Source organism: Lepidothrix coronata, unplaced genomic scaffold (genome assembly GCF_001604755.1).
Source record: "Lepidothrix coronata isolate B3197 unplaced genomic scaffold, Lepidothrix_coronata-1.0 Scaffold89, whole genome shotgun sequence".
Taxonomy (NCBI): domain Eukaryota; kingdom Metazoa; phylum Chordata; class Aves; order Passeriformes; family Pipridae; genus Lepidothrix; species Lepidothrix coronata.
Window position 1 is genome coordinate 670888 of NW_016690269.1, and position 24777 is coordinate 695664.

The 24777-nt window shown below is 42.3% G+C and overlaps 1 protein-coding gene across 4 annotated transcripts in view; it reads left to right on the plus strand.

Moving 5' to 3' along the window:
- Positions 1-24777, plus strand: part of CUNH9orf3 (chromosome unknown C9orf3 homolog) — a 159267-nt gene that overhangs the window by 128266 nt on the left and 6224 nt on the right. For all 4 annotated transcript variants that reach the window (XM_017821180.1, XM_017821177.1, XM_017821178.1 and 1 more), the window contains 3 exons: positions 2448-2564; positions 19515-19601; positions 22080-22224. In XM_017821180.1, the coding sequence (XP_017676669.1) occupies positions 2448-2564; positions 19515-19601; positions 22080-22220 (345 nt within the window). In that variant the 3' untranslated portion in view covers positions 22221-22224. The remainder of the gene's footprint in view (positions 1-2447; positions 2565-19514; positions 19602-22079; positions 22225-24777) is intronic.

Sequence of the window (24777 nt, forward strand, 5' to 3'; positions counted from 1 at the left end):
TGCCAGTGCCGTGAGGAGCCTGCAGTTCCTCTGCCCGTGCCCCCACCCTCTGCTGGGGTTTGTGCTCCTGACCTGGACTGTCATTAGTCCTCGAGCTGGAAACTGGCCTGTACAGTGTAATCTTGAGCAGCTGGAACAGGGGTAAATAGCAGAAGCCACGTTCTCATATCATAGAATCATAGAGGATGCTGAGCTGGAAGGGACCATCAGGATCACTGAGTGCAGCTCCTGGCCCTGAGAGGGCACCCCAAAGATCCCCCTGTGTGCCTGAGAGCATTGGCCGAATGCTTCTTGAGCTCAGGCAGGTTTGGGTTGGGTTTTGTGGTTTTTTTTGCTTGGTTGGTTTGGTTTCGGTTTTATTATTGTTGGTGGGGGGTTTTGTTTGTTTTGTTTGATTGATTGTTTTTTTTACTCTGCAGTCCCAAATCTGAACTGATAAGTGTTTATCCTATAATTCTGGAAAGTCTTCAGCCATGATGCAGCACTAGGCAGGGGTAAATTAAGGGCATGGCTGCTGCTCTGCTACTGCTCTTGTTGGCTTCAGTGAGATTCTGTAATGTTTCCCTAAACAATATCTTTCTGTGGCTGAAACCGTATAGCTATTACACTGGAAATATATTATAAAATAGTAACCCTCAGCTGGTCTGCACCTATGTATTTGAGCAGCTGTTCTATAGTTAAATTAAATGCTGTTCTGCTGTCTTTGTAGTTAGCAGGCAAAGCTTTCTAAATCAAAAGTTACCTTTTTGTGTGTGGCGTTCTGCAACATTTCAGATTTTATTAGTGTTCAGAATTAATTCAGTTTCTAAGCAGAACCACTTCCCAGAAGCTTTCCCTTTTATATTTTTTAGCCTGTGTCACCAACCCCCAGGCAGCTGCTGTTGACCTATGTAATAAACGTCCAAACTGTCATTTTAGTAGTTGTCCTGAAATTGAAATATTCAATATTTTTAAATGTCTGACCATTTTTAATGTGCCATTTTCTTAGCAGGCTTCGGTATCACTTAGAAAATGTTCCAGTAGGAGCCAATAAGATGTGAGGTTTTTTTAGTCTTCAAGAATGCGACTAACTTGAATAATAAAAAAATGAAAATCAAAATGTGAGGCAGAGCCTTAAAATCTCCTTTTTCTCTTTGTTCTGATTTAGGTACTAATGCTAAATTACATCAGTCTCAAAGGGAAGAAAATGTCATGTTGCTGTGTTGGTTGTTAATGGCAATACTTTACAGATCAAGACTTACCAGATCTGTGGTATCTTCCTGGACTTGCTGTCAGAGATCAGGGATCCAGACTTGCTCGGTCCCTGTGAACAGCCCTGGCTGTGGGATGTCAGGCATTTCCTGTGGCCAAATTCATCCCTGCTCAGCAAGGCTGGGGACATGGGCAGGCAGCAAAGTGGGAGCAGAAAGTCCAGATGTGGTAAAAGCTGGAGGTGGTGTCAGAGTAACAGGATGTCTTTTTTCATTAGTCTGTCTTCAGAACTTTAGAATTGAACAGTGTTGGTTTCTTTTTGTTTGCAAAAACTTAAACTGACATCCTTCCTTCCTTTCCCCTTTCTCTCTTGGTGCCCTGCAATGATGAATAATGGGGAAAGTTATGGGGCATATAAACAACTTCTGACTGATCACCTTGAATCCTGAATTTCCAGTAGATTTTTTTCTTGACAGCTGGTGTAATTTCTCTCTGAGCTCTGTTTGAATTATTTATTTGTTCATCCAATAAGCCTATTAAACAAAGCACTTAAGCACTTGCTACAACAGACTTCTTATGCTTTTTCTTTTTAGGTTACATTAGGTTCAAGTTGAAAATCATAGGTTCAGGCAGTGAATAGTATATATATATATATAAACTATTGTATATATATATATCTCCACACAATGTTCATGTATCTTTACCATGTAATGATGAATGACTTGGGACTCATTGCCCACAAATGTGCCTCAAAATGTGTCATTACAACACTTGTTCTCTGGGTCACTTATTTGTGCTGTGTTTCTTTGTTTGCTGTAGATGTATCCTGCAAATGCTTATATATGAGATAAAAATGCCACTCTAAAAAATTATACATTCAAGTGCCTAGTTGATTCTGAAATTGTGCACTGTAAATGATTCTCTTCTTATCTCTTCCAAGCCCAAACAAAATGGAGTTACTTAGTTTATTCATTCAATACAAATCTTACTTATTAAGCTACGATTATGTTTCAATAAACACGTTTTAAATCTGACCTAACCACAGTAACAAAAACCATGACAAACAAGTCTTAATTGTGCCCCAGCACAATCTTTCAGAATACAGACACATAAACCCTGAGGATTTTCAGAAACCAGCTAGAAGTCCATGTTGTATTTTGAGCACGTGTTGGAAGTACTAGTTATCACAATCCTGTCCTCTGTGGTTTGTTTCCATTTAATTGCTCAGTCACACATGGCATTTATTTTTCTGTTAGCTTCTCCCTGACCAGCTGGTCTTACTTCTGGAGTCTCTGTTGGAGGAGAAGACATTGTGTCCTAGAACACTGCAGTGCTTGGAGAGAACATACCAGCTCCGGGAGCAGGATGCTGAGGTAAGTCTCTTCAGAAAAAATCTACCCAACACACACCATTGTGTTATTGCCTGAGAGTGACAGTGTTCACCAGGAACCAGGCTTACCCAAGTTCTCTTTTCACATGCCTAAATCTGAAATTGGATGATCTGAACTCTGCTATTGTTGCATCTTCACATGCCTTAACGACTTAGTGTGTCTTTGTGTTTTGTGTAGGCTCAGGTGTGTTTGCACACCAAAGGAGCAGAGGCCAGCCTGAGTGTCCAAACTGTTGTACAGGCACCTCAGGCAGCACATTTGCTCAAGTGTTCAATTTTTCATGTAGCATGCTGACTGTATAGTAGAGCCCGGTCTCGTTTAGTTGTGATGTTGTCTCCAAATGTGTCTGTCATGTTCTAAAATTATTATTCCCCATTTTCAGCTCATATTGTCCCTCTTTGTGTGCTCAGAAGTCTCACTTGGCTCTCCAGAGAGACTGTGGTGTGCTCTGGTTTGGGGCTTGAGTTTAAGGGAGATTCAGTTCTTTACAGTTGTCTCTAGTAAGTGCCAGTGATATGAACATTCCCTGAGGAAAACACTGCTTTATATAATATTGTAAAGGCTCCATCCCTGCTCCAAAGTGCTCTATATCTTTGGGGGACAAACCAGTACATATTTACCACCACATGCAGAACTGGCTATTTTGTGAACTCTCATGGTTTTCTCAAGCTGTGAGAGTTTTGACAGTTAAGGCAGCAAAGCTGTAAAGTCCCCTTGCCTTGCAATAAGCCTCTGCTCCAAGTAGATAGTGATGCAGGAGGGAGGGTAAGAAGGTAGAATCAGTCAGGAAAATAAAGGATGTGTAGATACATGTATATAGAAACAAGGGTTGGTTGTGAAGTGGCATATGATCAAACTAATGTGGGAACAAGGTAACTTAACATTTAATTAAAAACTACCATGAAGGCTGCAGAAAGTCAGTGTGCATGACTTGCCCTGTTATCATTGGAACTTTATGGCAATAATCAGAATTGAAGGAGAGAGCATAGTCTGTCTTGTTACTCTTATGCTGAAGTTGCTGGGTGGATGCTTGTAAACACTTGGAAATCCAAACATTAACATAAAAATCTATAGAACAGAGGTCTGTCTTTTTCTCAGAGAAAAAAGAAAAAAGGGGCAACATTTCGACTGCTGCTGTTTACTGCACCCTTTTACTTTTTTGTTGAAACAGTTTTCCAAATGCTATATTTGGTTTTAATTAGTGTTTGAACCAACACTTCTATTTATAGGTATTAGAATATATTTTAATCACATCTGAATACCAGTGAAATGTCAGTGGTTCTATTGTGGGAAGAGGGATTAATAGGGAGATAGATCAAAGCAATAGCTGTGGTGTTGCTGCTTCATGTCTGTGAATTGTGAGCACCAGGCCACAAGCTTCAGTTTCTCAGGTTTTTCCTTTCTCTCCACTTTCATGCTTTCTTTTTTCATTGCAGTGTCATGTAAAAGTACACAAGCAGTCTGACAGAATTTTTTGTTTAAAAAAACCCAAACAAACCCACAAAATTTTGGCCTCTATGAAATGAACATGATCTCTGTTTTATTTTACAAGGTGAAACCAAGGGCTTAGCAGACAACTTACTTAGAAGTACAACTGAGATAACATTACCATTAGCATTTTACCAGTCATCAGACACCAGACACCTACAGTCCTTTAAAGGGAACATTAGCTCCCATGGCCACACATACCTGAGGAAGGGACTGTTCCTGCCTCATTCTCCAGTGTGTGCACAGGGGATTATTAGTGTCACTTCCCAGGGACAAGGAACCGCAGTCTGAGCCTGTTCTTGTCTAAATTTAATTTGTGAAGACACAAATCACAGTCATCCTTTTGTGTTACTGCAGTTCAAGTGTTCTCAGTAACTAAACATCAAAAATGGATCATAAAAAATAAAACCATAAAATAAATTGCAGCCAGGCCAATAAAAATAAGAAAACTGTCAGCATCAGAGGGTTTATTCCAGGATTTTTGTGAGATTGTCAACTGCGTTCTGTCCATTTTTGTATTTTAAACAAAGTTTGGTCTTAAAATTTGTACATAAAATTTTGTCTGCCTGCTTAGGAGTTGGCAGCTTGTTACTGGGGGTCCTTCTGTCCTGCACAAGTACAGCACGGGAAGTCCTGACTCATATTTCTTAAAGCTTTTCTATCTGTATTGCTGAAGCATCCATATATTACTTTAAAGTGGAGCATGCTTGTTGTTGTTAAGTGTTGCACCCCTGATGATGTCTGCACTCACAGAGGGATGTGAGTCTGTGCTCAGCCAGTGGTTTGCCAGCAGCACTGTTTGGTACTCCTGACCACTGAACACTGTAACACTGAACACTTTGCTTAAAAAAGAAGAAGAAGGTTTGCAGCAGGTTGTCTAACTTGTCTTGATTTCTTTGTGACAGTCAGGAGCAGAGAGAGGTGTGACTCAGCCTTTGCCTGGAATGTAAGGGTTTATCTCTTCAAGGAGTGCTCAAGCTGGTCCTGCCCGGGGTCTTTTCAGCAGCTCAGCGTAGTTCCTGTCCTCTCTGAAATTGGGTCTCACTGCAGATATGTAGGATCAGAGCAGGTAGGCAGCCTCTCCCTTCTAAGGCAGACACGGATTTAAATGCTTCAGCTAACAAAAAAACCCTTAAACCAAACCAAACCAAAAAAAGTTCAGTAAGGTATTTCTGATTCACAGTGCATAACTTCTGAGCCACAAGAGCCACAAGTGCTGATGGCTTAAATCTCGTTTCAGACTGGTCTGCCCCAGGCTTGGATGCCAAGAGAGGCTTGCAGGGCATCTGCCAAACTGCAGAATTTGTGACTCTCTCGTGCTTTTTGCAGTCCACTTCTATAACAAATCATGATTTCATTTTCCATTTACACTTCAAACCTTGGAACATCTGAGAAAACACTGAACTACAAAAGTTTGTTTTCCAGAGATTTAATTCACTGATGTGAGTTATTTGAATTGAGCATATCCAAGATACCTTTGAACAGTGTTTTGAAAGCAATGAATGTTTCAAAGTTTAAAGCCATTTTTCCATCTTCTTTCTGTGCCTGGAATCCATTGTGGCTCAGACCTTGTCAGACAAGTGGGAGGCAATTAGATGGAGTTGGTCCTCAGTTTTTCCTTCCTGTTCCCTAATTTCTTACTATGCTGCTTCCCACTACATAACAAAATAGCTCACAGACAGGCTCTACGGACATCTCCATGAGGTACCACATCCTGCATCCAGGAGAAGCATTATAGAAGCTGGCTGCAGTTTGAACATGACAAAGTCCAGCTGAAAGTTCAGCTGTCTGAGGAGAAATGGGACATGTTGTTAAGCAGCAGCTGCAGTTGCCATCACACAGCACAGTAGCATAACAGAATTGAAGGTGGGTCTGGGGTTATTTTTGTTTTGTTTCTTTCCAAGGTGGCTGTTCTATACAGCTATTTCATTTATTCAATATCCAGCGTCTGGCAGAATGTGGACACTTGGAAAGTTTTGGGTTGCTGGTATTTGTTTAAATCTGCTTAACCTTGATGACATCTCTTCTGATTTGACTAAGCTATTGAGGACTTTCATTTAAATAAAATGGAGTCAGTTAGCTACAAAATACAACACTGCAATATCTGTTAATTGTTAAGTAGAAGAGCCCTGTCATTGTTTCTGTTCTTCATTTGGTCAGATAGGCCTGTAATGTGTGCATACAATGTCACAGGATGGCTGAGTGGGCTGCAGAATAGTGAAAAAGTCAAGAGGGAGATCACATAGGCCATAGGAGAAGAACAGTGGGTGAGGCGCTTTCAGTCCTATTTAAGACTTGACAGTGTTTCTGCAAGTGTGTTTTACTTGTCACTGAATTATCTAGTAATTCAGTAATTCTGTAAAAAATACAGAATGTGGATGGAGCAGAAAGATTTATGGTGTGTTTCCCCAGATTTTTCACTGTAGAGTCAACTTTCTTTTCTTTCCTACTGTAGGTATTGCTTTTTTTAAATAAAATATCTTGCCTGCACAGCATATGGAAAGTTTCTTTGTTGGTTTTCCTTGTCTCAGCAAGTTGACTGAAATGCTCTTCGCTTATATAATGCTTTCCCTGTATTCAGGATCATAATGTGGTATATTTTGGGGAGAGAAGAGAGGCTAGAACTGTTTCTGCAGTGCCTGTGAGTGAAATGAGTTAAGATCATAACATGGTCAGTCATGTGGGTGGCACAGAGCCATTCTCACACAACTGCTGCATTGTGCAGGAGCTCTGCCTGGGAGGCCAGGGCTATAAAGTGGTGGCATCTTATTTCACTGACAGAAATCCAGTCATGCTAATACAAACCATATAAGGTGCTTGGCATCCCAGAAGTGGTGAGAATTCTGTTAGGACAAAATAACTTTGATTCATTGATCTTTCCTAGCCTGTAGAAAGCTGGCAGGCGTGGAAGTACAGATGGACTCTGGTCGCTTCCCATGCGATGGCAACTGCCTGGAGCTGAGCACATTCTCAGCCTGCACAATTCAGCTGTCCTGACTGGGGCTGGGCATTGTTTGAAGGCACCCTCATGGAACAGAGCTCTGCAGACTGCACTGTAAAACTGGGTGGGAAAAGGGAACTGCTGGGAAAAGTTCAGTTCGCACTTGCACAAGGTACTCGGTGAGCTTTCCTTTCAGCACAGCCACTGGGGGAGCCCTGCCCTGGGGCAAGGGCTCAGGAGCAGCCTCCAGCTTTGGAATAAAATTACTAATGTGTTGCAAATACCTCCACAGGCCTGCCAGTCCCTGACTGGACTGTGGAGCAACAGGTAGACATGATTCAGATAGTGGTGTTGCAACCAAACAGAGAGATCCACGATGTCACTGTTGGTATGAAACTCAGTAGATGGAAAAGGTGACGTCTTAAGCTGATGACCATAGTACAGGACATTACTTTCTTGTGAATACAGTAGTTTGGTTTTGATTCTGCAAAAGTAAAAAATAGTTTCTTGTACTTATTTTGTATTTAAACCTACAGTTTATTATTGAATTTCAAGTCAAATCAGGAGGAGATGCCTTATTTTGGATATGACAGTATGTTTTGACAAAGCTGCTGTGAAAATTTACGAGGAATGCAAAATAAATTCCACCTGCCTTTTCCTTTCTGAATGTTTTATTCAGAGCATTATTGTGCCACTAGAAATAGGTGAGGTTACATTGAATGATTTTTTTATTTGCAATTGAATTGCAATTAGCACTTCAATATTTAGGAATTTGGAACCTAGAAAAGGCTCTCTAGGTGATTCAGTCTGCATGCCAGGTTTGTTTCTAGAATAAATCATATTTGAGATTTGTATACCCAGCCGTTACTGAGACAGTACCTTTGTTACATGGAATAGAAAAAAGAGAGAACAAATGGAAGTTTTTACAAAGTGAAGCATTAATTTGATGCTTTTCACACACATCCTCGCAGAAATACACTTTTCTTTCCAAGCCCTTCTCCTCATACTTCCCCTAGCAAACCCTAACAAGGAATATATCTCTGTCATAGAAAATCTTTCCCATTTTCACTAATTTCAGGGTACTGTAAATTATCCCTGTCCCTGATAAATGTATTGACTGAAGCAGCAGCCACTTGCAAAAGGTCCTCTGTGATTTTGATAAATTTTGAGTCTTCAACCTGTTTCATGTTCTTCATGTTGCATCTAAATGCAAAATGCAGACTCTTTGGCACAGGTGGTATTGGTACTGATATTAATTCAGATAGTTTTTCACAAGTGTGCATGTGCAGGAGTTGGATCTTTTTCCAATGAAAAGAGCTTTGAAAAGAGTAGCTTCTACGACTTGCTTGCCAAAGATGAGGTCCAAAATTCAGTGTGAAGCTGAGAAAATTGGAACAAGATGAGGGAAAAGCTCTTCCAGTCAGAGCAGTGGGAGTCGTCCCGTGAGACTGACTCATGTGCCTGTCGTGGCTGAATGGGTGTGTTGGGATGAATCCGTGAGACTGAACCAAGGATAATCTCCAGCAGCTATAACTTGGGCTGATTTGTTGCTACATGTGAAGTAGGGGGGCTTTTCCAGCCACTTAAGAACAGCAAATCCCTCCTTCAGCATTAGCTGAAGGGCACGATCAGAGCATGGGATTTGTGGAGCACTGAAAATAGCTTTGCACTGTCAGCAGTTGTGGTCCCAGCCCCTGCAGAGGCAGCAGCAGCAGGTTTGTCCCCAGGGATCTCCCTGGCTGCTGAGAGACATGGACAGGAGTGTTTGTGCCCCCGGCTGGTGCCATCACTGCTGCTGGGCACTTGTCACCCCTTATTTTTCTAACTGGTTTTGGACTTAATTTCGTTTTTATCTGGCAGCCCAGCAACTTAGTGAGACTTGGAGAGCAGGGGAGCTGATGGTAAGAGGGAACCAAGTATGTAACTGCGTTGATTTGGCCTCTTTTTACTGCTTATGCAGATAATCCATGGAGGAAGGCATTGGAGATAATTCTATGTCCTGCTGTCCAGCAGGAGAATAAAGTGGTGGAGTCCTCTGGGCTTCTGAACTCAATCCCAAAGGTGTTCTGAATTCGATGCAACTGATTTATATAAAATTTTATACAGTATTCTGTGTAGGGCAGTACAAACAGCACTGTAATACAAACCTGGCCTTGTCATGGAATTTAAAAGATTACTCTGTTTGCATATAAATGAAGCACTGGTATAGTGACCATGATGTCAAGGAAGGGTGTGGGTTCTTTTTAAGCACAAACAAAATCCCCTAGCTATCAGCAGTAGGGTTGGGTTGGTTTTTTGGGGGGGGGTAAGGAGGGGTGGGAGGAGGTTTGGTTTGGTTTGGTTTTTTAGTTCTGGGAAAAAAATCTGAAAATACTTTTTATTTAAAATAAACCTGTTTTGAGGCTTCCTCCAAATAACTTATCTAGTACTTCTCATTCCTGATTAAAGACTGCCTGCAGATGCAGGTTATGCTTGAATAGGACCACAATTCAGAAAAAAGCTGCTCTGCCCTCTGAGGTCTAAATAGTTCAAGAAATGGGACAATTCAAAACTGCTGACCATAGCTGGTTCTGACATCATTGCCTCAGCCACACATCTTGTTCCACCACTCAGTCACTGACTTAACTTGTGGGGGAAAGTCTGCTGTGCTCCTTTCAGCTCTGTGCCATTTGGAGTTGCAGTGGGGAGGAATTTTGTTGTGTCCAACATGGTGTGAGCATGGGGAGGAATTTTGTTGTGTCCAACATGGTGTGAGCATCATCCTGAGCACCAACAGTCACTGTATTCCAGCAGCAGGGAATAGAAGAGGAGGAGATAACTTAAAAATGTGTAACATGGAGTAAAATCCAGGTGTTGTCATTGCAGGAATGACCATATTCCTTCTTAGTTTATAAAATCAATGTATTTCTCATGAATTTTTGCTGGGGGTTGGAGAAGGGGGGGGGTGTGATAGAGAAAGGTCTTTGTCTTTGTAGTCAAAATCTTATGTTTAATTGTTTTGAAAATTGGAAGTCAAGTTTTAAACTATGTGAAATTAGGAGGTCGTGAGCATAGGCTCACTGGGTGTGACCTAAGCTGTGGAAAAACCAGGGAGCCACGTTGTTCATTGCTTGGAATTTGAGTCTTTTTTTCATATGGAGCTCCAGATTCCATCTATGACAGTAATCTTGCTTGGAAATAACAAATGATTTGACCACAGTCTCTGTGGGAGACCAAAGATAAAAGGAAGACTTTTTGTTGCCTCTAGTTACAGGAGGGAGGAGATAGAAGCAGAGGGATGGAGAGAGGGGCATAGGCAAACAGGGTAGCTTACTGTTGCCTTAATACTTGCAGCAGCCTTTCCTTTTGCTGAACAAGAGTTATAATTTAATCATAATTGGTAAGAGACAGTTTGTGTGCTTGATCTCAGACTCTTCAGAGTTGGAATTCTGCATCTGATGTATGTGTTTATGTGCTCTTTCCCACTGTAATGTATGGTTTTATAAGCCCAGCACACTTTCATGTGCATATGTAAATAACTTATGTTCAAACACTTATGCAGACACTGTATGGGTAAAAACTGTAAGCAGACTGTCCAGAGACAGCCGGGAGAGACAGTAGTCAGAGGAAGTATTTGAATCACTTGCTATGTTGGTACAAAAAAAATTTTCTGCTGATTGCAGAGATATTGTTAGGATAGGACAAGGGGTAATAGATTCAAACTGAAAGATAGATTAGCTATTAGTAAGAAAGTCTTTACTGCGGGAGTGGTGAGACACTAGAACAGGTTGCTCAGAGAAGCTGTGGCTGCCCCATCCCTGGCAGTGTCCAAGGCCAGGTTGGCAGAGCTGAAGAGCATTGAGATTACAGCATTAGGCATCCGAACCAAGCCACTTACTTATTCTCAGTGAGAGCTTTGACATCAGAAGAGAGGCACGGCCTGTGCCACCTTTGAAAAGGGATTAGACATGGTTTCTTAGTCTCTTGCCTTTTCTGACTTCTTTTGGAAAATTTTTCTTCTTCCAACACAGCTGTCATTGATCACAGATGGGGCCCACATAGGGAGAAGAGTGTCTGCTCTGTAATTGGGAGCTCTCTGTTTGTGAACCTGAGGTGGGACAAAAAGGACATTTGTCTTCTCCAAGCAAGCCCTCAGCATCTGCCTCATTGCCAAGAATGAATCTTGTCCTGAAGTGCTGTCTTTAGGTCGCTGCGCCCTTCTGATCATGGAGAGCAGCAGGGATGCCCCCTGCCCTGCTTGGGCTTTCTGAAGCAGCATGTTTTGTGATTCCCAGGCTTCTGTATGCTTATGGAGGAAAGAACCTCCAGCACTGGCTGTGGGAAAGGTACCTGTTTGATTTGCCGCTGGAAGTGGAGTCATGTTTACGGTCTGTGGGAGCTTATCAGGTTACTCTTGAGCAAGGGTGTGGTACTACAGAAACTTTTTAATAGTAAAGTTCAGTTGCATTGTGTAGAACTGGGTGAATACTACAACAGGAGCATGTGGTTGGAGGGGAGAAAAAGGGATGGGAAGGAAATACATGCCCATAATCACTTTTGTAAAGGTGAGAAGGAAAAGCAGGCATCTGTTGCTCCTTGAGGCTGGCAGAGCTGTGGGCTTGTGCTGCCTGACCACTGGCACCAGTACAGCTTCAAATACCACCAACTGTCCCACGGGCTGATGTTGAACAAGCAACTTCCGCCTTTCAAAACCTTGATTGTACAACATCTTTCTTTTCTCTTACTAAATAAAATGCAGTTGTTGCATGGGCTCTACCAATGGCTCCTTCATCAGTGCAGGTGAGTGGAGAAGGGAGAGATGAGGCCTGCAAGTCCTTCTCCCCTGTTGTCAACACCCCTCATAGTGAGCAATTGCTTGATCTGTGCAGAAGTACAAATCAGGAGGAGTAAAATGAAATACAGAAAGTATAATACTGATACCCATATTACCAAAATTTAAAGTCTGGTATTCTACTAAAATTAGCTTTTCAGTGATCTTTTATTGAGCAGTTTGTACTCCAGATTTTAAATTATTTTAGACCTACAAAGTTCCCCGCAGAAAGACAATTAACTCCTGATGAAAATTTTGATTAGCCAGCCCATTGCTCCCTTAGGGTTTCCTGAATAACAGTGCTTCATTTTGCTGGGTTGCCAGTGGGCAAAGACACTCATGCTGGGATGCACAGAGGGAAGGGAAGTTGTCCAAGGCTGCAGGAATCGGCACTGGGGTCTGCCTGTGCAACCAGTGGGGGCCAGGGCAGGGCACGAGGAGCTCAGGGAGTTCCATCTGCCTCGGGTCCAGCTGCTGAACGGGGGTCCATCCCAGTGCTCACAGTAAAATCCAGCAGGAGTAAGGCTACCAAAAGCTGGTTTTTGAATTCAAGGTTAAATCGTCACTTGGACCATAGCTCTGGAAAATGGGGTGTTTAATGGAGTCTTCTGACAAACCCTTGGCGTACAAAATAATCACAATTACGGAATCCTTGCCAAAATTATGAATCCATTCTCCTTGCATCCAGTAGGTTTTTGGCTAATAAGTACACTTTTTCAGATTGCCAGACTGGTATTCTGTCAGCGCAGTTGTAACATGGCTGTTTCATTGCTCCTTGTGAGCTGCTTCAGCATCCCTTACTTGGGCAAGTGGCAATGAAATCAAATTCACGTGCATGAGTGTACTGTGGCATAAAAGATAGGAGTGCTGTCATGGTTTGAGATAACCCCAAAATCCAATCCCCTAGTCTAAGCCCCCTCCCACATCTCAACCTAATGTGAGATGGGTTTTTCCAGACAAAACACACCTGACTCAAAGTGGGGGGAAAGGGAATATATTGCAATGACTGTACAGATAAATACCATATCACATTATACACACGATCACAATATCTCTACCATGACTTATAGTATTTACAATGCACCAGATCTCTTCTCCCCTCCAAATAAAAGTCCAGGAGGGAAAGAAGGACAGATCCCTTCCAATCTCTGAACAGCAGGAGCATCTTCCAAGGCAGCAGGTTTCTTCTTCCCATGCATGCAGCAGCTGTGGTTGGCTTTCTGCCAGCACTCACGAGGGAGGTATCCAATCTCCCTCGGCCCCATCGCCTCACAACCGAGGGGTCTTTTTCCGTGGGCTTCGTCACCCCAGACAAGGTCGTTTCACCACGGTCATATCACGAGACGCAGAGGGGTCTTTGTGACGGTCTGGTATCTCCAGGAGACTCAAGCTCCTTGCAGGGCCTCTGTGCCCTGTTCTCAGGCTGCCACTGTGGCAGCAGTGAGAGGGGGGAGCCAAGGTCACCCCCTCTGCATTCCATCTGGCCGTCCCGGTCCAGCTCCGGGACATCTTTGAGCTTCTCAGCCCCTCTCTCTCCGGTGCTGCTGTACTCCAAGGCTCCTCTCAAATAGGAGTCCATCTATTCCTCCTTTCTCGGAGGTCTCAAAGGAGTTTTGGGGTCTGGTATTCAGTCTTACCCCAAACTCTGTAGCTCTGCTGCTGGCTCGCTCTCTCTCTCTCCTTCCAGGAGTCCTTTCTGCGATGCTGCATGTCTCTGTTGCTTCTCCAGTTCAGGTCTTATCTGTCCTGGCTCTGTGCCACTGTTTCTCTGGTCAGTGCCGGCTGCTGCTCTGCGCCCATGGAGAAAAACATCTCCCGGCATAACTACAGACACTTAGTCCAGTCTAGCACTGTTCCAAGTCTCTGTAGCCCCCAGCTGGGGCTGGGGGGCCCCGGAGGCCCCGAGGGGCTCCGAGCCCCTTCCTCGTGGCTCTACAACATGGCCACCTCACCAACAACAACCAAAACTAAAACTCATCTCTTCCGGTGCTTGTGATATGTTGACATTTTTGCAGGAGCGCCCATTGGGCAAAACTTCAAAACTTCCAGGGGTTTCCACCCCTTGGGGTCTACCACTTTTTCAGCCTCTGGGGGAAAAACCAAGGTCCAAACCACCACAAGTGTCCGTTTGAAAATCAGATTATATAGAACGAAAAGTCTGTGGTGCAACCTGGCTGGTGTATTAAAGTGTAACTATTTCAGCTAAGATAGAGGGGGCAAAAAAGTCATTAAATGCACTGTAAAATTGGCAATTCTTAAACTGTAATTATCCCATGTTAAGCAATTGTAAAACCTGTTCTTTAGTCCAAGTATTGTCCTGTAACATGTGGTGTTGTTCCTTAATTATCTAGGAAAATGATCTAATATTTGAATCCAATTTATGTGTAGATAGGAAGAGACTGGAGATAAATGCTTTCAGATGGAGAAGAACAAAATTCCGGTGCTCTGGAGATAAAACTTCCTTATTGTTAATTAAAACTAATCTGTAGTAGCATAGCTTGGTTATTTGGAAAAGTTCTGTGTATTTTTTCCTCTATGGAAAAAAGACTGTAGTCTGACCTCTGGGGCTCTTTAATTACCATTTAAGAGCCAAGTTGTGTTTTATAAAAGTCACATATGCCTCATACCTTTAATAAAGGTTCCATTTTGTTGCACAATAGCTTACTCTATTTATTTCAAAGTATCCCATTTGCTAAGGTCTCTAAGTATGTTGCTTTTGTTCAGTGATTTAGATTTGTTGTCTCATGGCGCCTGTTAAATTGGATCCAGCTATTAGCAAAATGTACTCATTTTCCCTGAAGCCAGTCTCCTATTTGCAGACCAAAAGGCTTAGTAAAGTCTAGCTTCCTTTCTCCTCTTAACAAAGGCATGGTTTAAATTACTTGTTTTCTAAATCTTACTGGTAGACCTCAGAAGTAAAATATTTATTTTTTGTTTTATGATTGAGAACACAAGCAAGCCTGATCATTGCAATGTAACATGTGAAGCTTTCTTTGAGGATGTTTTCTAGGCTTGTCTGATTGTCAAGGGGGGGATTCTGCCTCTCTGCCCCCTCAGGTGAGACCCCCCCTGCAGAGCTGCTCCAACCCTGGGGAACAGTACAGGGAGGACATGGAGCTGCTGGAGAGAGTCCAGAGGAGGGTCAGCAAGGTGATCAGAGGGATGGAGCAGCTCTCCTATGAGGAAAGGCTGAGAGAACTGGGATTGTTCAGTCTGGAAAAGAGAAGGCTTTAAAGTGACCCAGTTACAGCCTTTCAGTACCTGAAGGGAGCCTACAGGAAATATGGAGAGAGACTTTTCACAGGGGCCTGGAGGGAGTGGACAAGAGGGAATGGCTTCAAACTCAGAGAGAGCAGGTTTAGTTTAGATGTTTTAGATTAGATGTTTTTGGAAAAAAATTCTTTAATGTGATGGTGGTGAGGCAGTACAACAGGTTGGCCAGAGAAATTATGGGTGCCCCATCCCTGAAAATGTCCAAGACCAGGTTGGATGGGGCTTGGAGCAACCTGGTCTAGTGAAGGTGTCCCTGCCCATGGCAGGGAATGGGACTGGATGATCTTTAAGATCCCTTTCAACACAAGCCATTCTATGACTGTGTGGCACAGGGGAGAATAATATGGATTAGATAAAGGAATTTATCACCTGGCTCAGAAAAAATTAGTATCTCTTTCATTTAAGATGTGTTGAAAATAGCTCAAAAATGTTGTTTCCCTGGTATGTATGTCACTGGGAGCTTTTCTTTCGAAAGTCAAGCCATCCATGTGATGCCTTAGATGGGTTTAGTCCATCAGCTTCAAGCACCATTTCCCAAAGGTCTTGGCCCAGGTTGCTGAAACAAGAGGACTGTCCTTAGAGATGGATTATTAGTATATTTTATGTAAGTATTTATTTCCCTTAACTAATCTCATGCAGCAGCTTGTATTGTCTGAAAACAGACTAAGCATAATTTTGGTTTCCTGTTATCTTCCATAGCACTGTAACTCAAACAGGTAATGTTTGAGTTACAAATAATATTTATATTAAAATGAAATTAAAAGATACTGTGAGGCCCCTGGAGTTATTTGTATAAGATGCTGCTCCTAAATTTAGAGCTCTGCTGTCTGGCAGCATCCTTTCCAAGATGTTCTATTGAGGTGCTAGCCAATATTTACATCTCAGTGTGGTTGATGTTTATGAAAATCAAATGTTGTACTTGAGACAGTCACTGTCTCAGTATCTTCCCGCCACTGGACTGTGCCTCAGAAATGCACTACTAATAGGAGTAGAGTCTTGCAGAAATCACAGTAACAAACTTTATTTAGCTTACAAAGCTGGCAGTGGCAATGTCTGCACCACCTCCAAAAGCAGGGCAGGAGGAAAAAAACTATTTCCAAGCCATGAGGATCCATGCAGGAGGAACCTGAGGTGTCAGCAGGCCCCCATCACCCCTGTGCCCACTGCTCCCCATCCTGGGGAGGGTCAGGCATGGGCTTGGAAGGACAGCTCCTGCAGGCCAAGGGAAGAAATTGTGTTTCCAACTTTGGCATGTGGGTCCTTGCAGCTGCCAGACCAGTAACAGTGTGTGTGGGTGGTTGGACAGTTGAAGGTGTTGCTTCAGATCCAGAAAAGTCCTGTGTGCTTTCTGCCAGCAATAACAGGATGGATTGCTGTAAATTACTTTTCAGGTTTGGTTTGTTGTTCATGGTGTAAGCAGCCAAAGTGACATATGTTGTGCATCTCTGAACTGTGCAGAACAGCTCAGAGAAACGTGCAGGGAGAAAACTGGGAGAGGACTAATGCATTCTTATTTTTGCCACTGAGTATTTGCTCCTGGGAGGAAAAGAAAAGCCAAGAAGAGTACACACAGGATGCAGTATGGTTAGCTCAGTCCTACCACAAGCTCCTCAGTTTTCAAAATTTCCTTTTGAGTCTGTTTTGTCAACAGTGCCTGCTCACATGACTCATTCACGGGGCTGGGAGGATGTGGGGCCTGGTTCACTTTTCCCACTCTATGCATTGGACGAGACTCTGGGAATTGAATTTTTTCCACACTACTGTTATGTGACTAAAAGTCTTATGTTCATGGAATCAGCCTAGGGCACGGAGTATCCCAGAAAAATTGCTTCTTTATAGTGCACTGGAGTATCTGGGGAATTAGTGCCTTTGCTGTAGCTGAGGTCTGGGAACCGTGGCTGTTGTGGGCAGGGGCAGGAGAGAACCAAGGTGTGAGTGCAGCCCACGTTATTCAGGGTACCCCCTGCCCCTCCTGGGCTCCAGCCAGCCCTGATGCCTGTGCTCCCCTCCCTGAGGTCCCACACAAGCCACGGGGGAGCCCCCCGGCTGACTGAGCCCCCGGTTCCACGGTTTGATTCTCCCCAGTTTGCTCTGCCACGGGAGCATCTGGGGCTTGGGGAGACAGGAGACAAACGTGTAATCTGAGGATAACAGACATGCTGCTTCTGGCCCAGCTGGCAGAGTGCCAGCGTTTCGGATCTGGGAACATGCTGGGATTTGTGCTAACCCTGGGAAAGAAAGGAAGAAAGGCAAAGGAGAGAAAGGAAAGTGTGTTCTGTCACAGACCTCACTCAGCAAATAAATAGTTTTTAACTGTTTGAAAGGAGGTTGGTTGCCAAAGACAGAACAGTTAAGGGAGTAGGCACAGCTTAATTCCATGTTTTCCAAAGTCCTTGGGATTCTGATGATCAGGCCACGGTGCAAATGTCAGTCAGTCCCACATGACATTGGTATGTGAAGTAAGACCATGTGAATGGCTTCACAGAGAGAACTTCTGTTCTGCTGTCCATGCAGCTACAAGGGTTGCACCACAAAATATGTTTTGGGGGCAAACTGGCTTGTGAGCCAGGTCCCTACTTCTTATCGAGAGTACTCAGAAATACAGGCTCTAAAGTCTTGTGACTCCTCCTTTAGGAGCAATAGATGTTTTAATAACTTCAGGGGAAAAAACAGCTCCACCAGGAGGCATGAAGAGAGCCCCATCCCAGAATACATTATAATCTGCTGTTGAAATATCCCCACTGAAGGCACAGTTTGAGATCTTGAGCAGCTACAAAAGCTGGACTTGATTGCTCACCTCCTGGGTAAGTGCTGTAACTGCTGGACCATGAGAAGTAGAAGAGCAGTGATCACAGGAGGGGACCACAGTCCCTTTCTCCTCCCTACAGTTCTCCACATCACTTTGAGAATACATAAGGAATCCTGTTTGGGTTTTTTTTGTTTGGTTGGGGTTTTTTAATATATGGCAAAATGTGCAAAATGAAATATATCTGCAGTCTTTTAAATGTGTTTATATTCTGTTTGGTTAACTCACTCTACAGATGGGAGAGGAGTATGTTAAGTTTTGAGCCTGGATAGTTTTGTCCAGGCATGGAGCTACTTGGTGCTGTGAGAAACACCCTGTGACAAAGCTGGATTGCCTGGGAAGAGTTTTACTGCTGAAACATTTAGTGTCTCCAGGGAGAAGCAGCAGCTGGGTAGGGCTTTGAAAGTCTACATTATGAATATGGGCATCTACTGCAAAGTGAGCTGAACCTTGGAAAGCTATTTCTTTTGTAAATTGAGCTTTGGTTCCACTGGCAGGAATCTTAACAGCTGTTATTTTGTCAGCAAAAAGCTTTAAGAGACAGCAATTATTCCTTACCATGCACTGCACTGTAACTATTTGGGATCTTACATGCAGTGAGCGCAAAATCCACTCGGCCCCAAAACCCTGCAGCTTTTTATTTCATTCGTGAGTGAATTTTTTTCATTCAAACTATTGTGTGTAAGGGGTTGATGGAAAGGCATATCAAGTACACAAAAAGGACTCTTCCACAACCTGTGAGCGTTTATAATTTATTAATTATGCTACTAGAATTAACATCTAATTACATAAATCTGTGAAATTTTTTCCTGAGATGTAAAGTTGCTAAGAACTAGGATGAAAAGGAAATTATTTTCAAATACCTTATTTCCAAAAGCACAAGAATACTCTAATGTGCCTTTTCCCCCCTCCCTTTCTGGCTCCCATTCTCAATGTTATCAGTAAATCTGTCATTCAGAAAAAGGTTCATGCTTAGTTACTTGATATAAGCACAATTTGGACTCAGTTTTGAAAAAATATTAGAACTGCTAATGTTTTATTCTTATCATGAAAGGTGATTGTTCTTAGGTGCCCTGACTTTTGAAAGATTGTAAGAGCAAAGGCTATAACAGAAGGATTGGGAGTTATTCCACCTGCCTGTTTTCCTTTTGTGTCAGTGCTGAACCACTAATGGAATATCAAATGTTATCTGGTCACTGCCCACAACTGGGCAAGCCTTGCTGGAGAGTCAGATGACACTACAAGAGTAGCTAAGAGCAAAGTCAGAAATGTAAAGGCAACAACATAAAGCCACATATGGAATTCATGTTCATACTACTTAAATAAAAACATTTTTTCAGTTGTGATTTACCTGAAAATTTAATTTCAGAATGTCAGTGACTGTTTTTGTCAATGTGTATGTCCATGGTGGAAGAGCACAATGGCTTCTCAAATACAGAGGGATATTACATGCTTTACAAGGTGCTTAAAACCTGTTACTAGCAAAGATATGGTGGCAAAACTGTTTAGTTTAACTGAAAGCTCCCTGTTTCATGGGTTTATATCTAACTCTTACCCCTTTGGCATGGGTGAAATATTAGTACAGAATTATATTTATCACTTGTGTTCCCACAGGTTCGCCATCGGTGGTGTGAGCTTGTCATTAAACACAAGTATATGCCTGGGTATGGAGATGTGGAGACATTTCTCAGAGAAGATCAGGTAAGTTACATTTAAATTAGCATTTTGAAAACAATCAATTTTTTGACACCCTTAATCTGAAACAAAAAAAATAATTTTAATATATTTTCTTGCTGCAGTTTGTCAAAAACTTGTCTGTGTATTCAGTTTTTGCCTCTTCTGCCAGTTAAATGTTGTAGTTTAAGGAAGCCACCCAGGGTAGGTGTCTGCAACCCCCCTGAGCATCCTAATCTTCTGTCCAGTGGTAAAATAGGATATAATCCATCCTCTTCTTCCCTTTTATGCAACCTAGAGGTAGCAATGATACTGGGAAGACATTTCCCAGCACTGGTTCCTTTTGCAGGGTGGTGAAGGCAGGTCTGACTGGGAATGCTGCCAGAAGATTCTGAAGGCCTTAAAAGGCTGTCCTTACATGATGTCCTTACAATAACCTTTTATTTAGGCCATTGTGAACTTAAAATTCTAATTGTACCCCTGCCTTGTTCTTTCTATTTCAATTTTATTTATTTTTATTCACTGTGAACTCTATAAAATTATACATTCTCTGCCTAGGATGACTGTTATTTATTTAAAATGTATGTAAAAAAATACAGAATGGTGCAAGATATGTCAAAGTCTAGGCAAGACATTAATGTCTTTACCTTTTATGCTGACAATGAACAAAGCCATTTGCAGCCAATGAGGATTTTGTGCTTTCAGGCAATGCAGCACAATTGAAATATTGCAGTCTGGCCTGCTCTTTCTTCTAGCTCTGAAGCATACCACCTATTTATATCTCAGCCAATAAAAGGCCCCAGAGTTCTTGGCAAGCTCTTTATTAATAGAAAAAAAAAAGACATAAAGAAACATTTTTTCACAAGGAGTTATAAATATTGTGCATATTTTTAATCTATGAAAGGATTGATAACCACCAGCAGAACCTAGAGGATGAGGGGCCAGGAAATCCTTGAGTTGATAAAACCTTACAGAATTGCATTATGTTTGAAATAGATATTTTGCCAAATAAAGACATTTTCTACAGTGTAGGGAAATAATTTTTGCAACTTTTTAAATGTAATCTTCATTTCATGTACTTCAGCAGTGCATAGAGTTTATGGCACAACCAGTTTCTAGAGCGATTACCACTCAGAGCAGTTGCAGGCCCTTACTGATCATGAAAGACAGCTTTTTGAAACGTCTGGGCAAAAATGCAGATGTGACTATTTAAAGCCTTTTCAGGTCTACAAAACACCAGTTTCTTTACAGCATGTTAATATTTAGGCCTGGGGGGAAAATTATTAGCACTAGGTAGAGAAGGTGATTCCTATTTGGAAGGAAGTTCCAGCATTTTTAAACCCTCAGTGGAAGCGATTGGAGCCTCTGCAAGGCCTGGGCTGTGTCTGCCAGACCTGGTGCAACTGCAGACCTTGGAAATGTGAGTCCTTGGTTCTCTGCTGTCAGAGACCTCAGGGGATTGCCAAGGAGTCTGGCAGCTTTCTGCCACTCTGAGACTTTTTCCTTTAATTTCAGTCTTTGTTAAGCTTTAAATTTCCCTTCTTGTTGAAGCTGTTTTTTTAAGGCTTAGCAGCCAATGCTAGAAATTGTGTTAAATTACGTTAAAAACTGTTTTCTCCATGCTATCAAAATTTTTCCTATCCTGCAAGTCCAAACAATAACTGTAAAAGTCAGCATGCTAAGATGCTAATATTTTGTTGCATGTGTAATCCTGTTTTGGTAAGTGCAGCTTAAGACTCGCTGAATTCCTGTAATTAGCTGAAAAAAATTGTGTCATCAGAAAAAAAAGGCAATCCCCAGTATGTTTCCTGTTAAGTAGCCAGTGCTTTCCTGGCAGTGTCAAAGGGGCCCAGATCTCATGCTCAGGTGCCCCATTACAATTTTTATAGCTGCTGTGTCCAGAATAAGTAGTTAGAGAGACCCTTCTTACCAACCCAGGATTTGTGCATGTTCAGTTGGATCTCAGGTGTAAAGGGGAGTGTGAAACACAGACCTGACCATATTCAGTTGATGTCCAGTTACCAAACTGCCAAATGGACATTTCAGAGTAGACTGCCTCAGTCTCTGTTCATGGATGACTGTCTAAACATCCCAATTGGAAAGAAAATGTGTATCCTGTTGAAGGAAAGACAAGCTGTTTTCTTAAGGGACATTTGGAAACAAATCAGGTTGTGGATAAAAGAAAAGATTATTCAACTTGAAGAGTGGCAAGGAAAGTGGAGTAAGAGTTGTTTTTTTTTTAAGTAACGTAGACCTTTTATATTAATAATCTGTTTTTACACACTTAACACAGCATATAGACAACAATGCTTAGGCTAAAAAGATCCAGGGAAAACTACTTCTTTTTGTGGGGAAGGTGGGTGTAATAGAGTATGTGGTATTTTCTGTGTTTTGGATTGTTTGTTTTGTTTCATTTTCAGTTTAAATGAATACTGGGAGGTCAATGGAATGACTAACTAGTTGTTACTGGTAGTAGGATGCCTGTATGTTATGTTCCTCTTTCAGGCTATGGGGGTGTATCTCTATGGTGAATTAATGGTGAATGAAGATACAAAACAACAAGAACTTGCACGTAAATGCTTTGCCTCAGCACAGGAACATATGGATGTGTCCTCAGCCAAAGTGGTGGCAGAGATGTTGTTCTGAAGAGGTGATTTTTCATTTTAATCTAAACACCCTGATTTTGCTTCATAAAGAAAGAACATGCAGAGCTCACTAAACGTGGTAAACTTTGGCATACTGTGCTGCCTGGGGCTGCTCAGGTCGAGAAGTAACTCTTGTTAAATATCTTGTTGGTTTTTTTTCTTTTTTTTTTTAAGCCCAACTGCAGGAGCAGTGAGTGACACACATGTAGGCACTAGCTGGAGAACAGGCCTTGTTGTAAATGTTGTAATGGTCTATACAAGAGGCAACTGTAAGTCCAAAGGGCCAAGGAAGGCCAGGCTCTGCCTGCAGTTGTTTCCCATTCTGTGCTTACAGACATAGCAGTTGTGCAAGGAGCATTTATGTTTAATGGAGCTGCCTGTTTACTTGGTAGGCAGCATAGTCTTTGAAAAGAGTCTTATCCCACAGTGGAAATATGAAGCTTTGGACTTGAAAGCAAATCTGAATTATTTTGAAGCAAGCTGATAATTCAAATGTTTTTGTGTTAAGGGTAGTGAGGCTTTTGAAGATTGCTTATGAGGTAAGAAGAGTAGCCTTAACATGAAGAAGCTGGCTTGTTTACCAAATTGGTGGGGAGAAATCACCAGAGAAGAAGCAGAATTGCAAAAAGTATTCATGGAATAATTGCTGTAGACTATAAACTGGTAATTTGCAAAGGTGCTTCCCACTTCTTAGTCTGTTTGAGGAGTCAGAGGCAACCTTACAGTGTCCCACGTGCACGTTCAACATACAAGCAATTAATTAAGAGTGGTGTGAAGGTTTCTTACAGCACAGCACACCTCAGATCTTTGATACAACTCACTCACCCAACAGACTGATTGCCTTGGTTGTTCATGTAACTTTATGGTTAATTTGTGGTATCAAAATTCAGGCATCTAATTTAGCAAAATCATCATCATCTAATTGGTACCAAGCAGAAATCTCAGTTTTCTCCTGTTCAAGCAGTATTTGACAGTGATTTCCACTTGATTTCTTGGGGTTTACTACATTTATATGAAATACAGCAAATGACAGGTTCTATGAAAGCAAGTGCAAGTTTGTTTATGAAAAGCCATGTTATTCTTCTGTGTAGACAGGAACTGTGCCTGCCAAGAAAAATTTTTGGGAAAGGTGGATCAGACTGTAGAGTGCCAGGATATCAGTTGTGGAGTAGGGGAGCCACCTTTTAAAACAGGTACAGCTCAGAGACTCTTGTGTAATCCCCGTTCCCAAGGACTCACAGGAATTTGAGTTACGTTCAACAATTCTTAATCTGTGAGATGTCTTCTAGTGAAGGCCACCTTCTGAAGGCCAGAAACATGGAGATGCAGTTTGTTCTGGTACTACTGTACTAGGAACTGACTTCTTATAGTTCCTTCAATAATAAAATCAAAATTTCTACAAGCTTCTGATGGTAAGTACCTAGCACAGGAAGATGACATGGTGTGTGTGTGCGAGCAATAGTCTAGAATCGCCCCTTGGACTTTCCAGACAGACTAGAAGTGTGTGATGAGCTGTGACATAAAGTCTAAAGATACTGAGTCCAATACTCTGTGTGACTGCTCCATTTCCTTTTAATGTTGTGGCTGTTTGGGTTCCTGGCATGATGATTTGTGATTTAAGATTAAAATCACATTGCCAGGGATTACCACAGAGCCATGACCGCAGCTGCTAGCATGAACCTCACCATAACTGTCTGAGCCGTGCACAGCGTGGAACCCTCTCCAGCCAGGAAACAAAACCAAACCAAAAAAAAAAAAAAAAAAAACAAACCAAAAAAGAGGAAAGCAGCAGAGCATCACAGAAGACCCTCCTCCGAAAATGATCTCTGCCGAGTCGGAGACCTCTCTGGTGAGGTGCAGAGCTTAGCTGATTGGTGAACAGTGATTGTTTCCCTCTTTGTTCACAGTGGCTAAGTTCTGCACCTGAGGAGAAAGGAGAGGAGACTCTGTGCAGGGCAGAGAGCGTTTGCTGGCTGAGATACCTTGCTGCTGGATGGGTAGATTTGGAGTGAATGCATGTGCGTGAGGTTCAGTATATGGAGGATAAGAAGCAGAGGTGGCTTAGGGAGGACCAAAGACTTTTAGCTGACAATAAACAGCACTCCTGAAGTTCTCAGTCTGACTGCAAGCATAAGGTGTTGCTTACAGTAATTTGGTTTCCATCTTCCCTAAAGGTCAGAGGAAATACTGTCTGTGACTTTAAGCTGAAATTGTCAATAAAGCTTTGTTTTATAGTCTTCTCTTTAATGGATGCTGTCCTGCTCTCTCTGCAGTTGTAGTTTAGTCTGTGTGTCATTTGCAGGAAACGGTGGCAGCTCCAGTCGGACACCACTGACGGTGCTGCTGTTGTTCCAGGCTGTGGATGGACCCGTCCTCCGGTGCCTACTGAGCTGATATCAGTTCTCATTTTACACACTGGCTCAGTTCAGCAGGAACAGGAGTCGAGCCCTAGAGCAAAAAAAGCTGTACCTTTTCTAGGAGCCGTTGAGAAATGTTGGTGCCGTTTTCTCTCAGAAAATGCCCCGGTGTACATTGTGATGTCCTGATGTTAAACACTG